Genomic DNA, 18,845 nt, shown 5'->3' with positions numbered 1-18,845 from the left:
CTATATCTATTCATTTTTAAAGTCTAAGATCAAACTATATCAAAGTTAGAGACATTGAAAATTTTCAATTTCTCATCAAAATTTAATGACTAAACATATTTAACTAAAAAAGAAATAATGAATGAACATGATTATTCTTATTTGTGATTTGATAAAAGTTTAAAGAGACACCTTTTGTTTGTACAAGAGTTGTCATATGAAATTGATAATGTGTAACATCACGATTGTTAGCTAGACATTTAAGTTCGTTAGTTTATTTTACTTGTTTAGTAATATTATTGTGATGTTCTTGAAAAAAAAATGAAATATATTTGTAGTCTCTAAACTTGGAGGTGAAATTGGAATTCGTTTTTTTTTTCTGAAACTTTTATATATTTTTGTTTCCAAACGGTATATAATTCTTTTAACTCAATTATATTAATTTATTTTACGTATTAAACGACTTTTCTTATTGTTAATTGAGTTAAAAATTGTCATGTAAACAATTCAATTGAATTTGACATATTAGTCGACATGTATAAGAAATGTAATTTATTATGATAATTATATCTATTCTTTTTTAAAGTCTAAGGACCATAAAGTTTGTGACATTCACAAAATTCAATTATCAAAACTTAAGAATTACAAATATTTAACTAAAAATTTAATGAATGAACATGATTATTTTTATTTAGGATTCCTCATTATTTGTTTTAAATGGTTATATTATTTATTAATTTGGTCCTTTTCTATGGTAAAATTATATATAAAATTAGAATTAAGAATATTGTGCATTTAAAAAAATATGTCTACAATTGATATTGACAATATTTAAAGTCACCCTCATATGCAAAGTTAACGTATTTTAATTTGGATGGTGACGAATATATATAACAATTTCGGTAATTTAGAAAGAATTTTGCACCAATTTTGTTAATTGTCTAAGTTTTTTGTTTTACTTATATTTTAAACTATATAAACAAAGATGTTAGTGAAGGGAGTAGATAAAAATTTATATTATTTAGTTTAGGACAAAAAATTACCAAAATTTGATAAAAGTGTAAGGAGATATATTTTGTTTGTACGAAGGTTATATGGAATTGATAATGTGTCACATCATGATTGTTAAATAGATATTTAAGTTTGTCAATATTTTACTTACATAGTAATATTAGTGTGATATTAAATTCGTTTTTTTCCTTAATATATTTTTGTTTCTAAACTTTAAAAATAAATTATATAATTTTTTTAATATAATGATGTTAATTATTTTTGTGTTAAATGACTTTTTTTATCGTCAATTGGGTTTAAATGTGTTAAACGATGTAAATAACTCAAATATATTTGAAAGACGGGTTGACACATTAAAAAAATGTAACCTGGTTAGGTTTTAAGAAATATATCTATTTATTTTTAAAGTTTACAATCAAATTATATCAAAACTTCGAAATATTAACAAATTTTAATTTCTTATAAAAATTTAAAGACTAAACATATTGAACTAAAAAATAATTAATGAATATGATTGCTTTTATTTGTGATTTGATAAAAGTATAATGAGATACCTTTTATTTGTACAAGGGTTATCATATGAAATTTGATAATGTGTGACATCACAATTGTTAGGTAGACATTTAAGTTTGTCTGTTTATTTTATTTGTTTAGTAACATTAATAAATTAAATATATTTGTAGTCTCTAAATTTAGAGATGAAATTAGAATTTTTCTTTCTCTTCTCAACTTTAAAAATAAATAAATATAGTTATTTTAATTCAATGACATTAATTTCTTTTTTTACATGTTAAGCAACTTTTCTGATTGTCAATTGGGTTAAAACGTGTCGAACAATGAAAATCACTCAATCATGCTTAAAAGTTGGTTCACAATAAATATCGCACAATTTTAGTTTTCATCCATCTCTTTTTATAAAGTGCGAGATTTAGTCCTCCACAACCAACGCTACTAGTTTTTTCCTTACATGCCTAACCGTGTGTCATTTATTCAAGACACGTGTACAACAAACTAATCAACGTAGTTGACACATGTTTAATTTTATTTTTTTGAATTAAAACTAATTTTCTTAAATGGGTAAAGGATTGGTCCAATTAGCTTCATCTTCTTCAAATAAGAAAACCCTAAAGGGTTTCTCTTTTCCCATTTCTCGATGACAGTGGCTCACTGATAAAGGAAGTCTAGGAATATAGAATATTCGAAGAACTTCGAGAGTTAGGGATTCAAACCTGAATCCGAAATAAATAAGACAATGGAATTTTAAAAAAATTCAAAAATTAATTTTAACTTTCTTCGTTGTTTAGTTAACTAAACACATGTTTTAAAGACGTAAAATACTGTTAACCACTTAAGAAAAAAAAAATAACAGTGTTAGTTGTAGAGAATTAAATCTAATATTTTCTAAAAGGAGAAGGATGAAAATGGATTAGTTTGGAAGAGGGACAAAATTATATACATAAGTAGGATTAAGAATATTATATATTTAAAAAAATGTTTTTACGATTTGTATTGACAATATTTAAAATCACCCTCAGATACAACTTATTGTATTTTAACTTGGATGGTGACAAATACATATAATAGGGTCTTAAATGTTTTTTATTATTTTAAAATTTAAAACAATCATATTATAAATTATTATTTCAATATCATTTTAAATGGACATTTTTTAGATAATTATTTTAATACAAAGTTTGGGACATGAAGTTTTACGAATTTTATAAGAAAATGTTTTTAACATTGGGTTTGGAAAAGATATTGGAAATATTTTTAAAGTAAAATAAGTTGTTTGGATAAAAAAAAAATTAAAGAAAAAAAGTAAAATTTAAGAACTTTTTTATACACATATAAGCAAGATATTGGAATTTCAAAATACACTTAATAAAGAAGAAATTTGAAATACCATATGCACTCTCTATACAATAAACAATCTTCTGCTCTTCTACTAAGTTACCTTTGCTCTCTTTGCGCGCATTCTCTTCTATTTGAAGGTTTTTCTCTTATCCGTTCTTCCTTTATCATCTGGTTCATTTCTCAAATTTCTGATCTAAGTTTGTGTATTTTTTTATTATATGGTTTCATGAATTCAGAGTTTCTTTTTCTGATTATATCAGTAGTTTAATTAGTTGTTTAACATGCAATTATGTAATAAGTTGTCTGATTAAGGCACATCCCTTAATTGGAATGTGTCGTTTATGCAATTTACAGATTTTACTTACTTGTCTACCATCTATTTGATGAAATGTTAATCATATATTTTTAAGTAGGGAAAGGAAATTTAAGTTATACATGATCCGTACTTCGGTCTTAAGACTATGTTAAACAATCATAGTCATTTATTTACGGTTATGGGCATACATCATAAGGAGGGCGAATCGTTCCAGTTGTCGGTTAGAGGACGAGACATTGTACTGTTTGACTGGATCACTATGTTCAGCAACAGTAATTGTCAGGAACCAAGTAGGGAGCGACATATTGAGTAGCTAACTTATGCATTAGCACCTCTCCCTATATTAATGCTGCAAAAAATGGATACAGTTGTTGTAATGACTTGATCATGGATTGGATAACTATCTACTGGTGCGAGAAAAAGGGAAGTTTACTTGATATAAATAAGGTGTCCTTCCATGAGGAAAGACGTATTTTTTAGTCCTTCCATGAGGAAAGACGTATTTTTGACTAATAATAGAATATTATGATAAATGTTTCTGACTTTAGTACCCATATCAGCTTTAGCAGGATCAATACATAAGATGAATTAATTGTTTGTCTAAGAGTTTATGATTTTCTTAGAGTAAACAATAAGGTATTAAGACACATCCCTTGATAATAAGATATCTCATTTCATGCAATTTAACCAATTTTACTTCCTTGTTGACAATATGAAATGCTAATCATATACTTTTTTTTTTCAAATAGGAATTAGATTTACTTTTTTTTCTATTGTCTAAAATACTAACATACTAATTTGATAACATGTCTAGAATAAATAATTAAAAAAAATATCATTGGTTCAAAGAATATGTATCATTTTGCAATCTTAGTTTTAACGCAATACGATTATTAACCATGCGGGAGAAAAGTACATAAAGTGAGCAGAAAGAAAGATAGTTTCCATTAATGTTTGAGGAGTATACAAAATAAGGCAGTTATCCAAACAGGACGGCAATACAAAGCATATTGTTTGGCCGACGGCCACAAAAGATGTACTTAACAAAATAAATTGTCTAACTAAACCCCTGAATGTATATACAACCTATTCCAAATCAACAATCCGGCCATCCTCTTCCACCCCCTAAGAGCTTCTTCAACTTCATCATACATGTTCTAGATGGTAGAATCGAAAATTACTCTTTCACATTGTTTCACTTTGTTCTCCTTACAGTTGTTTCTTGTTTCTTCTTCTTTAGAGTCCAAACCGAGGGGATAGACATGTTAGAAGTTTGTCTTAGAAGTCCCACATCTAAAGTGGGCAAAGACTTCCCTCCCTCATTTGCATATAAATAGAGGTGTAAGGGAAGGTGTAAGATGCACCAAAAATTACTTGTATCCTCCTTGCTCTAAAGAGAGGGTGTTGTAATCTCTTCTATCTAGTAAATATTTTTCTTGACCTTGCCCTTGGTCTTGTGTTAGTTATAAATTTTCTCATCTTTAATTTTAGTTGTGTGTGCTTGTGTTGTATGACTGATACCCAACAGTGGTATCAGAGCTTTCGGTTTGTATTCCGCTGCTATTGTCATTAGAATAGTATTGGTAAAATTCTGAGTATGCTCTGTGGTTGCGGTTTAATCCGATCTTCCGCATCAGAAAAGAGTTATTACTGGAAACGTTTGGTAGTGTGAAAGTGCGGTCTGAGAAAGTTCTGGCTAGGAAAGACTTGGTACTTAAGAGTGTCCATTTGTGACCCACCTCTCTTTCCTGGGAACTTCTTGGTGCTTTACTTCATAGTCTACCTGACGGAAATAATTTTTCCTTGTGGAAACTGAAGATAAGGGCAATTTTGAGAAAAGACAACTGTCTGGATGCAATTGAAGACAGACGTGCAGAAATTTCTGATGAAAAATGGAAAGAGATGGATGACAACGCGGTTGCCAATTTGCACCTAGCAATGGCAGATTCAATTCTGTCTAGTATAGCAGAGAAGAAGACTACAAAGGAGATTTGGGATACTCTCATTAAACTGTACGAGGTCAAGTCACTTCACACTAGAATTTTCTTAAAAAGAAAACTCTATACTCTTCGAATGAGTGAGTTCACGCCAGTGACGGAACACATCAACAATCTGAATACATTATTTGCTCAGCTCACCGCGTCAGATTTCAACATAGTAGAAAATGAACGTGCAGAGCTACTACTTCAGAGTTTACCAGATTCATATGATCAACTCATCATCAACATTACAAATAACAACATTGTTGGTCGTTTATCCTTTGAAGATGTTGCTGGAGCTATTCTTGAAGAAGAATCCAGGCGAAAGAATAAGGAAGACAGGACAGAAAGTTCGAAGCAAGTAGAAGCTTTAACGATGATGAGAGGAAGATCAACGGAACGTGGCTCCAGTGGGAGTCAAAATCATGGTAGATCAAAGTCTCGAGGAAGAAAGAATTTTAAATGCTACAATTGTGGCATGAGGGGGCATCTGAAAAAAGATTGTTGGCACAAGAAGAGTGGAGGAAAGAACTTCGAAGCATCAAGCTCTCAAGGCTGTGTTGCAAAAACTTCTGAAGATGGAGAAATCCTGTATAGTGAAGCAGAAGTTAGTTCTAAAGGCAGAAGACAACTTTCTGATGCCTGGATAGTAGACTCAGGCGCGACATGGCATATGACTTCACACCGAGATTGGTTTCACACTTATGAACCTGTCTCAGGAGGATCTGTGTTCATGGGGAATGATCATGCCTTAGAAATTGGAGGGATTGGTACCGTCAAAATCAAAATGTATGATGGTACAATACGCACTCTTCAAGGATTTCGACATGTGAAGGGATTGAAGAAGAACCTCTTGTCTGTTGGACAATTGGATGACCTTGGGTGCAAAATTCACATTGAAGGCGGAATCCTAAAAATGGTGAAAGGTAACCTCATTGTGATGAAAGCAGAGAAGATCGCAGTAAATCTATACATGTTGTTGGGAGATACGTTGCAAGAAGCAGATGCATCAGTTGCAACAACAAAAGAAGAAGAAGCAACGATGATGTGGCATTACAGACTTGGTCATCTGTTAGAACGAGGCTTGAAAATTCTTGCTGATCATAATCTCCTGCCGGGGCTCAAAACAGTTAACTTACCGTTTTGTGAGCACTGTGTGACTAGTAAGCAACATAGATTGAAGTTTGCTAAAGTGACTGCTAGAAGCAAGCACATACTTGACTTAATCCATTCTGATGTCTGGGAATCACCAGAAATATCCATGGGAGGAGCAAAGTATTTTGTATCATTCATTGATGATTATTCCCGGAGATTATGGGTGTACCCAATCAAGAAGAAGTCAGATGTGTTTCCAGTATTCAAGGAATTCAAAGCACAGGTAGAACTTGAAACTGGAAAAATGATCAAATGCTTGAGGACAGATAATGGAGGAGAATATACTGATGGTGATTTTCTGGCATTCTGCAAGCAAGAAGGTATTAAGAGGCAATTTACAGTTGCTCATACACCTCAACAGAATGGTGTAGCAGAGCGGATGAATAGAACTCTTCTAGAAAGGACAAGGGCCATGTTGAAAACTGCAGGATTAGCCAAGTCCTTTTGGGCAGAAGCAGTCAAAACTGCTTGCTATTTGATAAATCGCTCGCCATCAACAGCAATTGGTGTAAAGACACCAATAGAAATGTGGAAAGGAAAACCAGCTGATTACTCTTCTCTGCATGTATTTGGTTGTCCTGTGTACGTGATGTACAACTCCCAAGAAAGAACAAAGTTGGACCCAAAATCCAGGAAATGTATATTCTTGGGTTATGCTGACAATGTTAAGGGGTATCGCTTGTGGGATCCCACTGCCCACAAGATTATTGTTAGCAGGGATGTAGTTTTTGCAGAAAAATTGCAAAGTGAGCAGAAAAATGTCAGCACACCAATAGACATTACTTCAGTACAGTTAGAGGAAAAGTCAAAAGATAATGATTCCTCTGAAACAGAACCAGAGCACGATGAACAAGAACCAAATGAGGTCAATGATGAAGATGCTCGACGAACAACACGTTTGATGAAGAAACCATCTTGGCACTCAGACTATGTTATGGCAAACCATGATGCGTACTGTCTCTTAACTGAAGAAGGAGAACCTTCAACCTTTCAAGAAGCGTTGAGGAGTTCAGATGTTTCTCAATGGATGACAGCAATGCATGAAGAAATAGAAGCCTTACATAGGAACGAGACATGGGAACTTGTTGAACTTCCAAAAGGTCGAAAAGCAATTGGAAACAAATGGGTATACAAAATCAAACGAGATGGCAATGAACAAGTGGAGCGATATCGTGCAAGACTGGTGGTCAAAGGATATGCTCAGAAAGAAGGTCTTGATTTTAACGAGATATTCTCACCAGTTGTTAGACTTACCACTATCAGAATAGTGCTGGCAATGTGTGCTGTAGATGATTTACATCTGGAACAGTTAGATGTAAAGACTGCTTTTCTTCATGGAGAACTTGAAGAAGAAATATATATGCTCCAACCAGAAGGTTTTGAAGAATAAGGCAAAGAAAACTTGGTTTGTAGGTTGACCAAATCTCTGTACGGTTTAAAGCAGGCGCCAAGGTGTTGGTATAAGAGATTTGATTCTTTCATTATTAGCCTCAGATACAACAGATTAAGTTCAGACCATTGTACGTACTACAAGAGGTTTGAGGATAATGATTTCATCATTTTGCTGTTGTACGTAGATGATATGTTGGTGGTAGGCTCCAACAAAGTTCGAGTCCAAGAATTGAAGGCACAATTGGCTAGGGAATTTGATATGAAGGACTTGGGACCTGCAAACAAGATTTTAGGGATGCAAATTCACCGAGACAGAAAAAACAGGAAGATTTGGCTTTCACAAAAGAATTATTTTCGAAAGGTCTTGCGGCGCTTCAACATGCAAGATTGCAAGCCAACTTCTACCCCACTTCCTGTTAATTATAAATTATCCTCAAGTATGTGTCCTAGCAATGAAACAGAGAGGATGGAAATGTCTCGAGTTCCGTATGCATCAGCAGTGGGAAGCCTAATGTATGCCATGATTTGTACAAGACCAGACATTGCACATGCAGTGGGAGCAGTTAGTAGATTTATGGCAAATCCTGGTGAAGAGCATTGGAATGCTGTTAAGAGGGTCCTTAGATACATCAAAGGAACCTCAGATGTTGCGTTATGTTTTGGAGGATCAAAATTTATTGTCAGAGGTTATGTCGACTCAGATTATGCAGGTGATCTTGATAAAAGAAAATCTACTACAGGCTATGTGTTTAAACTTGCAGGAGGGGTGGTAAGCTGGTTATCTAAACTACAAACTGTTGTAGCTCTATCCACCACAGAAGCTGAATACATGGCAGCTACTCAAGCATGCAAAGAAGCAATCTGGATTCAAAGGTTATTGGAAGAACTCGGGCACAAGCAAAACAAAATTACTGTATATTGTGACAGTCAGAGTGCTTTGCACATTGCAAGAAATCCAGCCTTTCATTCCAGGACAAAGCATATAGGGGTTCAATATCATTTTGTTCGAGAAGTAGTAGAGAAAGGAGATGTAGATTTGGAAAAGATCTGTACCAAAGATAACCTAGCAGATGTTATGACAAAGCCGGTCAATACTGACAAGTTTGTATGGAGTAGATCCTCTTATGGTCTATCAGCAACGTAGCATGAAACTGACAAGGAAGACAAAGTATTGTGAAGACATGATTGATTCAATCAAATCTTCAAGTGGGAGAATTTTTAGAAGTTTGTCTTAGAAGTCCCACATCTAAAGTGGGCAAAGACTTCCCTCCCTCATTTGCATATAAATAGAGGTGTAAGGGAAGGTGTAAGATGCACCAAAAATTACTTGTATCCTCCTTGCTCTAAAGAGAGGGTGTTGTAATCTCTTCTATCTAGTAAATATTTTTCTTGACCTTGCCCTTGGTCTTGTGTTAGTTATAAATTTTCTCATCTTTAATTTTAGTTGTGTGTGCTTGTGTTGTATGACTGATACCCAACAAGACACTGGTCAAAGACACTCTGGCCCTCAAGTCAGTTTTAGTTATACCGATCGGTTATTATAGTTAAGCATTAAATGTCCAATGCAATCACCTACATCTTTATCTTACCTCTGTATTTATAGATTTCGGAGTGAACTTTTAATTAGGGTCGACCCAATTATAGCCTAATGCCTCATAAGTATGTTTTATCTTGTTAATCATGTTGAGTTTGTGGTATCCTTAATATGAAGTGTGACCGATCGATCTATGATATTTTGGAAGTTCTAGAGAATTGACCGACCGATTGCTTTCGGTAATACGTTGACTAGGCGGTTTATACGGTACAATACATGATCTCAACATGTTGATCATCCTTGTTGGGAATCCAAGTGTAAGTCTGAGTTCCATATTGGATAGTGTTAGAATAATTACTGTTATATGTCATCATTAAGGCTTGTCTGCTAGACCATTCATGAGTCGTACCTAGTTCTGTACCTAGAGGTCTAGTGCAGACTCTTGATGTTCCATGTACTCTTGTGTTTTCAATATATATAGAAGATAATGAGAGGGATCAGTTAAGCCCTCAAGAATATATTTTATCAGTTTTAATCTCAAGTGATAGAAATGAGAAAGTAGAGCACTATATAAAGATGAAAGACTCATTAACCCATAGTCTTAAGGTTTTAGGTAGAGAGTGGTGTCAACCCTTTATATGGTTGGCCTCCAATGTTATTGGTGTTTATGTCTTTCCGGTGAACCTCCTCCTCATTAGACCCAACAGTAGTATCAGAGTTGGTTTGTCTTGGTGATCGATTCAGACGAGTATAATAGTCCTTATAAAGAAAGTCACGTTAAGATGAACGACAGTACGAAGGGCTACTCATGGTTGTGATTGATTGGGAATGCTTCCACTAGAGGGGGAGATTTTTGAGAATCCAAGTGTGAGTCTAAGTCCCACATTGGATAGAAATAAGAAAGTATAGCACTATATAAAGATGAAAGACCCATTAATCCATAGCCTTAAGGTTTTGGAAAGAGAGTGGTGTCAATCCCTTATATGGTTAGGTTCCAATGTTATTGGTGTTTGTGTCTCCCCGGTGAACCTCCTCCTCGATAGACCAAACAATCTCTTTTCTCCTTAGACTAGATGCTCACCAATTGTCTATCCACTACCTGCTTCATCACGTCAAAAGTCATATGATCCGTAGGAATGTCGAAGAAGTCCTGCTTGGCCTTCTCGCAACCAGAGTAAGCCTTGGTTGCTTCCTCTAATTGTTTGGTAAGGTCTTCATTGGCCTTCTTGGTGGCTTCCCGTTCCACCTTAGCAGCCTTCAACCCCTCTTCTAGGGAGGTTGTATCTTTGTTGTCGAATTGAGACGCTCGGGCCATACAAATATCAACCCGAACGGTCAACTCGAAGGTTGCTTCCAGAGCCTTCTCTTGGGACAGCTTTTTAACCCATCCCTACTTATCCCTTGGGAGATCGAAGTTGGCCCTCACCCCTGCACGGAACCCAATATCGAATGGTCCGCTAGACAAGGACCCCGAGGGAGCAGCCTCCCATCGGCTCTTCTTTTGTGAGGAAGAAGATATCTTGTTATGAAATTTACTCTTCCCCTTATCTTGAGTAGTTGGGGAGATGATCGTGATGGGTATTGGTTGAGGGATAGCCAGAGTTGAAGGTCAAATCGCTCATTGATCCTATTGTGCAAGAGCTCTTTCATGCGCTTTTTCCACAACCGGAGGGCGCTTGGATGTGAGGGCCAGTGTAGAAGTCGGGCGAGCACCAGATGTACCCTCTCCAACAACTTTTCCAGCAGCCTTACACTAGGCATCAATCTTCGCGAATACATTACTCTTTGGATTCAGGGACGACATTATTCCTGAAATAAAACACGAAATTTAGCCAATTTAACAATTATATGTTAGAAAACACAATACAATTAAAACCTTATCGAACACTCTATTACAAAGGTCCTCAGAGTTTACGAGGTTGATGAGACCTTCAATGAGGTAGTTGGTCAATCAGGCTAACTGCTTCTATCTCTCCGAACGTCATCATGGACTTAGCCCATGATGTCAACTTCCTTAGGTTCTTCGTCCTGTAAAAGGGGAACATCGCCCGATTGGCTTTTATGTAAAATTTTAACTAACCGACCTTCGTTATTCCTACCTTAAGATAGTTTGTCTTGAATCCTTTGAAGGAGTCAATAAATAAGGTGAACAACCACTTCCTTTTTCTCGGAGATTAGAAACACCCAACTCCTTCTCTCTGTGGGTAGGTGCGAAAGAAATATAGAAAACATGGAGGAATAACAGTGAAATCAAGAGCGTTACAAACCACCTTGAACTCCTGCATGAATGCTAGTTGTTCGGGTTCAATTGGGTGGGTGCCAAGTTTAACTCCCTCAAGACGTCCATTTAGAAGTCATTAAGGGTAATCGAACGAGCAGGTCCTTGAAAAGGTAGGAGTAAGCATAAAAGAAATACAATTATTCTATAGATTTTACAGTCACTCTTCAAGATGATTATACTTAGTTCTGAATAACTTATGGAAAAACACAATTAGTATCAATTTGGCCACAATAATCCAAAATTCATTCCAAAATCTATAAATTCAGATTTACTAATAGATAACTACTAAAACTGTCGAATCTTTACTAACTTTAGTATCAAAATACCTTATGCTAATAACCTTCTAACTTAACCGAATAAGATTTTAAGATAAAAAACAATAAAAACAAACACTTGAACATTTAAAATTTAATTAACAAATAACTTTAACTCAACCAAAATAATTAGATTTAAAGTTTTCAAATGATTAAGTGTATATTTGGATGAAGTAATTTAAAAAAATAATTTATTTATTTAAATTATCTAAATTTTTGTAAAATAAAATAAACTCTTTGGCAAGAAAATCAAAATGAAATAAAATTTAATTGTTGTAAGACACTTCAAATAAATAAAAAAATGTGTAATTACAAAATCACTTAATAAAGAAGAAATTTCATACTTCATATTTCCTCGCACTCGCTCTTACTTTCAGCTTAAGTTCTCTTTGCTCTCTAGAGCTGTGTGTGCTCTCATATCATAGCAAATATTATTTTCTCTTTAGTTAATTATTTGGTTACTTTATCTAGTCTAATAGTTTTCAACTTATAGTAATTGTAAGTTTGCATAAATGATTGAGACTCCCTTAATCAGATTGATGATTACTCTTTAACTAAAAACTATTTTGAGCAATTTAGTCAAATTATTTGTTTGATAAAAAGCCTAAGCTAATATTACTGGTAATTTTAATATCATACTTCAGATAGTGAGTACGATAGTAAAGTTTTCTTAGTGAACTAAAAGGTAATTATCTACCTAGTTAATAAAATGTGAACTTAGCATAGTCAATTGTGTCAAGAACTAATTTATGAACCCTTTTATTACTATATAAAATTTTAAAATTAAATTTTGAATAATGAATTATTTTGACTTATTTAATAATGAATTATGTTTTAACATATCAAGTCAATTTAGTGATTAAGTGAGAAACTAAAGAAGTCCTGTTGTGAAGCAAGATATCATGAACCACACTTTTTATGTAATTTTTATAACCCTTTGTAGGAATTAGATTTACTTTTTCTCTTGTCAAATATTCTAGCATACTTAACTTGTGACAAAAATGTTTATAATAAAAATTAAAAAAATTGATCATTATTGTACAACTTTTCATTTCAAGTTTCCACATGTCCCTTTTAGTGCCAGAAGAAACATAAAACAAAAGCATTCTTAATACTATACAAGAAAATATGTAATTTGAATGTTTGAACGTTAAAAATACTTGATAATTAAAATTTTCCCTTCAATAGTAAATCTTTTTGGGTGTCACCTGTCCCTAGATAAAGTTAAACATTAGCAAAAGCTTTTTTAAAATTATTTATAAAAACTTTTCAAGTAGGACTGTCAAAGTGGATTTAACTCATTCGATTATCAAAAAAAACAAACTTTTTTACTAGTATTTCTAGCAAAAATAAAATAAAACATAAATTATAAACTAGATATTACATAAATTATATGAATAAATTTTAACAAATTATTTTAGTTCATAAAAAAACACTCAATTAACTTCGATAGAAGTGTTCATGAAAAAGTTTTGGAACAAAGCCAAACCAAACTTGTACTAAATATTTAACCAAAAAGAGCAATTGCGAAATAGAACTGATTGAATCATTATACACACTACTAAACACTACTAACAATCTTTATTATTAGCCCAACAACAAAATAATAATAAAAAAATCAAGATAAATAGGAGGCATCTAGAATCATTATAGCATACGTGCCAAAGAATCAAAGAGGGCATTTAATTTTCATAAACTTGGACATTGTAATAAAAAAACATACTTAGTTATATGCCATGAAATGTAAACTAATTTGCCATGAACTGTAAACTAATAACAAGACCTAAAGGTAAATTTATCAAGCAGTTATGGTTTCTGCATTATGCAAACAAAAGATAGAAAACATATAACCTCTACCACAAATTGCACTACTGTTGAGCACATTGCACCCTGTGACCAGAAGGACCTTCATCTTCGTCCTCATCGTATGCCTCACGGTAATGGTGTTGATGTTTTCGTTTCATCTCCTCCTTGAAGTTGACATCATGCAAAGTGGTCTCTTCACAGTCATCAAGCTCTGCATCTGAAATGCGCTTGCTGCCCTTCTGAGGTAATACCTTTTCCAATAACAGGCATTGATCAGGGGAAATAAACCCTGAGTCTGGAAATTCAACATTGAACTGGATGTAAAGCCGACCCCTCATGAATGTCTTGTTGTGTAGTGGCATTCCCTCATCATTTATTGCTTTAGATTGACCTACATAGGATTTAAATACATAACTCAGAAAATTGAATATAAAGGTAGATTGAAACTAAGGATGACCATGTGAGGCTGGTACAGTGTGGGCTGAGTATTTTTAGTCTGGCCCGTTTAAGTCCTTGTTTAAGTCCTTGTCGCATAATAGTCCGCACAAGCCAATGACAAACTAGCCCACGTTTGATTCACATAACCTGCATTACTTAAAGTCCTAAAAGCTAATTACTTAAATTCCTAAAAGCCAGCACAACATGTATACGTTTCTTTTAAAATAACATTAACATTTCATGCTTCTTTCCTTATTTCAGTTCACTTTAAAGTCATTTCTATTTTTAATAAACTTAAAAAATTATAAAATTATGAATAATATTTATTTTAAAAAATAGACTTATAAAAATTATTATTTCTGAGCGAGCCAGCCCAACCTGCTTTTTGCAGGCTAAATGCAGGTGAACTAGCCCGCATTGTCATCCCTAATGAAACAACAGCTATCTATACTACCGAAATTTTTTATTACCTGGCTTAATGACTTCCCCAGGGTTTGATTTGATCAGTAATTGCCTGCCATCAAGATGTGTGATAGTAAACTGGAAGCCACAGAGTGCCTCACTTAAGCTGAGAGTCTGATCAATGAAGAGATCATCTCGCTCCCTTCTGAACTTTGGGTGCTCCTTCACTGCCAATACTAAAACAATGTCTCCTGTCAATGCATCAGGCTGCAACAAGTAGGAGTTCATTTCAAGTAAGAAACCAACATTACCAACTCAGGGAAATACTTTCTAAGTGTTAACACAAATAGCATACAAATGTGACCACTTACAGCTTCATCAGCTTGTCCTTCAAAAACAATCTTCTGACCCTGCTGCATTCCCTCTTCAACATGCACCTCCAGTACCTTCTTTTCATGAGTAACCTTGTTTCCTTTGCATTGAAGACATTTATCTCTTTCGCTAATAACCTCACCTGCATCAATGAAAGATGAGATTGAGAAAACATCATAAAACAACCTGAAAAATATAGAAAACAAAGTTTTCATTACCAGATCCTCTGCAGTCCGGGCAGACATGTTGCATTTGTTGAATCATGCCTAGTCCTATCTGCCTTCTTGTGACCTTCATACCAGTGCCTTGGCAACCAAAACACCTACTAGTTGCACCACTTTTTGACCCTTTCCTGAATTATCAATAATTGAATGTAAATGTGTTGTTATAGCTTATTATTTTTCAAATTCTGACAAAACATCAGCATAAAGATGCATGATTATAATCAAATAATAAATAAATAAATTCTACAAACACAAACTAATAGATTATAACAAGACTGACATGAACTAACATGTCTAATAAAAAGTCACATTGGATTAACCTACCCAGTAGTATCACATACTTTTCATATTCCCCAAGTGCAAATTCAATCATGAGTCAATATTAATAATTATCTTAATATATGATAAACATTAAAACTTTTTTATTGACATCTAAGACATAGACACAAACTAATAGCTGCAGTGGAGAGAGAACAGACAGGTGTGAGAAAAAAGAAACTGACTGTATCTGAAAGATAGGACAGAATTGTTGAAGTGATACCAAATACAGTAACACATATGATACTATATCTCACAATCTACACAGAAACAATCATTCTACACAATAGACCACAGAAGTGGCCCAATACCACAAATATAATGTCACTATAGCTGTAAAATCATGTGTAATAGCCAACCATGCACATGAACTAATACAGTTAAATACCGACATATCTCTTTTTCGGTTAAAAAGACATCTTAACATGCCTCATCTGGGATTCCACATGGACAGCATAGGAAATATTAACCATTACAAATTCTAAAAAGTATAGCTAACCTAATACAATATATTTTTAGGAGAAAGCAAGGTGGGAGAGCATATTGATTACACTGTGATATGAAATACAAACATGTATTTATAAAAAATTTGCATTCTCAAAATAAATTAGATGTATAGGGAAATTATAAACACAAATATTTGCATACCATTTACACTGAATAAATTAGATGTACAGGGAAAATATAAACACAAATAGGTGCATACCCTTTACACTTTGGGCATAATACATTTCTAGAAAGAGATAGTTTCTTAGTTGCACCATTATAGACATCCTCCAAGGACACCTTTAAAGAGTGCACCACATCTTCACCATGTTTTTGTCTTCTGCCTCGTGAACTACCACCACCTAAGAAATGATAGCAATAGTGAGTTGGTTAATATTGCAAGATGATTCACAAATGAAATGAAATAACATAAATTTAAAAGTGAACATCTCACCACCAAAGCTTGATCCTCCAAAAAATGACTCAAATATATCAAATGGATTATGAAACGAGCCTCCTCCTCCTCCTCCCATCCCTTCTTTAAGGGCATCTTCACCATACTGATCATACAATTCTTTCTTCTCAGAATCACTTAAAACTTCATATGCTTGACCTAACTCCTTAAACTGATACATGAATCAAGTATTCGGTATTAAAACAGAATACAACATGAGGTTAGCAGGTTTTCAAGTACCAAGTGAATAACATATTTCATATAAACATACAGAATTAAAATACATAATATAGTTTGCTCAAGTTTTCTGCATGCAACACTAATATATCAAATTTGTTCACAATTTACAATATAAACTCATCTTATCAAGAGGTAAATGCAGAATCACTAGTATAAGATGTGTAAAGTTTATATGATCAAATCAAACTATGAACAGAGGTCCAAGTACACAGCTGTTTATTCAAATGGTATAATCAAAATGAAGTGTAACAAAATATTGCTTTTACCTTTTCAGGATCTCCACCTTTATCCGGATGATTCTTCATAGCTGCCTTTCTGTATGCTTTCTTGATTTCATCTTCAGTGGCATTCTTTGAAACTCCAAGAATATCATAATATTTAGAGTTATCACTCCTCCTAGGTCCATCTCGTCCAAACATGACTGCAGCACCTCAAAAAATCACTGCACAAGAACAAGAAATAAATTTTAAATTGAAAAAAAAAATCTTTTCAGCTCATGGGTTAGCATTTCAATTCATTTTCTTTGCATGTTTACATTTACATTTATATTACAATACATCTCAGCCAGTGACACAATAGCAAACACTGTCACTTCTCAAGAGCATCTCGGCACCAACACCAAAGAATATAAATTGTTTCCTTAATTGACAATTCCAAGATACCTAACCCACAATCAACAAAGCAGAAAGAATTTTCTAAATTTCCACACCCAAATACGGAAATCCAAAATCCAGCCAGTGAACAGCCACGTCAGAGACCAAACACAAATTCAAAGACTTAAAAGACAAAATATATAAACAAGAAATAGGTTTAAATAAGGTAGTGTATAAATGTCAGAAATTTCCCAAGAAACATAAAGGGAGAAAAAAGATTAGAAATCATGGAATGAAGTTAGAGATCTAAGAAACTCAACCATCAAGAACCTTATCGCAATTGAAAGAACTGGTGAACAGATCTGAACCCAGGACAACAATTAACTACCAACTACCAAAAGCTATAGATTGAGAAAAAAGAGAGAGCATACCACTCTCGGGCGTGATTGTGGTAACTCTTCTTTTCCTTGAAGGGAGAAGAAACCCTCAAAGAGAAAGGAAGAGAAAGGGAGAAATGGTTAGACTTTGTTTAATGTATTTATGGTGAATTGGGTTTAGAAAAGAAAAAAGAGAATTAAAAAAAGAAAAAAAAGGGTTTTGTTGGTATGTGGCCGAATTGCTAAAACCACCTTAACGTGGGGTTGGAAGAAGTAATAAACCAAACAGTAGAGTTGTTTGTTTGTTGATATCACTAAGGTGTTGGTTTTTGTTAAAAAGGTTGCTTAGTACCAAAGCACTTTACATGGTTTTGGATTCGATTGGACGAGGGTGCGGCTAGTTAGACGAACGTTGATGAACGATGTCTGACATACTCAAGCGTCAATTGGTCACGCATGGCGGCGACATTTAACAAGTACTTTTCTCGATGCCTTTGATGTGACAACACTTTTATTTTTTTTAAATAATTTAATTTTAATATATATCTAGTTATTAATATTAAATATATATTAACATATAAAAGAATATAGTATGTGAGTATATGATTTTGAGAGTCTTTTTATGAATTTTGGGATCTGCTGTTTTGAAGGAATTAATACTCCTAATAAGGAAGTTTTAGGTATGTACAATATATATACATATATATGAAAGAAAATATATGAAATTGTCATAATTTTATATTTATTAGGGGTATTGGTTGGTATCTTAAAAGACTGTAATTTATTTTTTGAGTTATATGGAATTGTATTACTTTTAAATTTTATTTTAACTTTAAAACATTTATATTTTAATTAATTTCTTGTTGATTATAGTATATATTTTCAAAATGGAAAATATTTGTACTTTTATAATGCAGAATCTTATTTAATAATTAAAATTTTAAAGTTATTCTATGTAAATACTTCAATGATGATGTTTTATAAAGTTTATATTTTAAATTTATGACTTTACCTGTAATTTATGTAATTTACCTGTAATAATGAAAGAAAAATCTTTACATATGTCATATCATGTAACTCTTGTTTTAAGTTATGAGATTTTAATTTATTTTTTCTTTTATAATGTCATTTCTAAAATATTTTATCCAAACTTTGTTCTATTGTAAATATTTTATAAAATTATATTTAATAACAATATCTTTTGAAATTTTTTGAAAAGAGAGCTATTTTTAAGACGAGAAAGAAAATACATATTAGTACATGATTCAGGATTTTAAATTTTGTCATATTAGACATTTTAATTGAATTATTTTATAAAAG

General features: G+C 33.1%; 1 protein-coding gene across 1 annotated transcript; it reads right to left on the bottom strand.

Annotated features, from left to right (window-relative positions):
• Positions 1-13,474: 13,474 nt before the first annotated feature.
• Positions 13,475-17,770, bottom strand: LOC108347631 (dnaJ protein homolog 1). The gene is made up of 8 exons (XM_017587010.2): positions 17,580-17,770; positions 16,822-16,997; positions 16,316-16,487; positions 16,082-16,223; positions 15,052-15,185; positions 14,833-14,975; positions 14,530-14,728; positions 13,475-14,012 (listed from the first exon to the last, which is right to left on the bottom strand). The coding sequence occupies exons 2-8, from the start codon at positions 16,972-16,974 to the stop codon at positions 13,684-13,686; spliced, it is 1,272 nt and encodes a 423-aa protein (XP_017442499.1). The 5' UTR covers positions 16,975-16,997; positions 17,580-17,770; the 3' UTR covers positions 13,475-13,683.
• Between the last annotated feature and the right edge of the window lie 1,075 nt (positions 17,771-18,845).

This window comes from Vigna angularis, chromosome 9, assembly GCF_016808095.1.
Source record: "Vigna angularis cultivar LongXiaoDou No.4 chromosome 9, ASM1680809v1, whole genome shotgun sequence".
Lineage (NCBI taxonomy): Eukaryota > Viridiplantae > Streptophyta > Magnoliopsida > Fabales > Fabaceae > Vigna > Vigna angularis.
The sequence above is the reverse complement of the archived record's forward strand: the minus strand, read 5'-3'. Positions and strand labels throughout refer to the sequence as shown.

Excerpts from the sequence above, each read along its gene's own strand:
- LOC108347631 (XM_017587010.2), bottom strand. The coding sequence starts at position 16,974 with ATGTTTGGACGAGATGGACCTAGGAGGAGTGATAACTCTAAATATTAT. Across the intron at positions 16,224-16,315 it reads TGGAGGATCAAGCTTTGGTG|GTGGTGGTAGTTCACGAGGC; the intron begins GTGAGATGTTCA and ends ATCATTTCTTAG. Across the intron at positions 15,186-16,081 it reads TTATGCCCAAAGTGTAAAGG|GAAAGGGTCAAAAAGTGGTG; the intron begins GTATGCACCTAT and ends TTGATAATTCAG.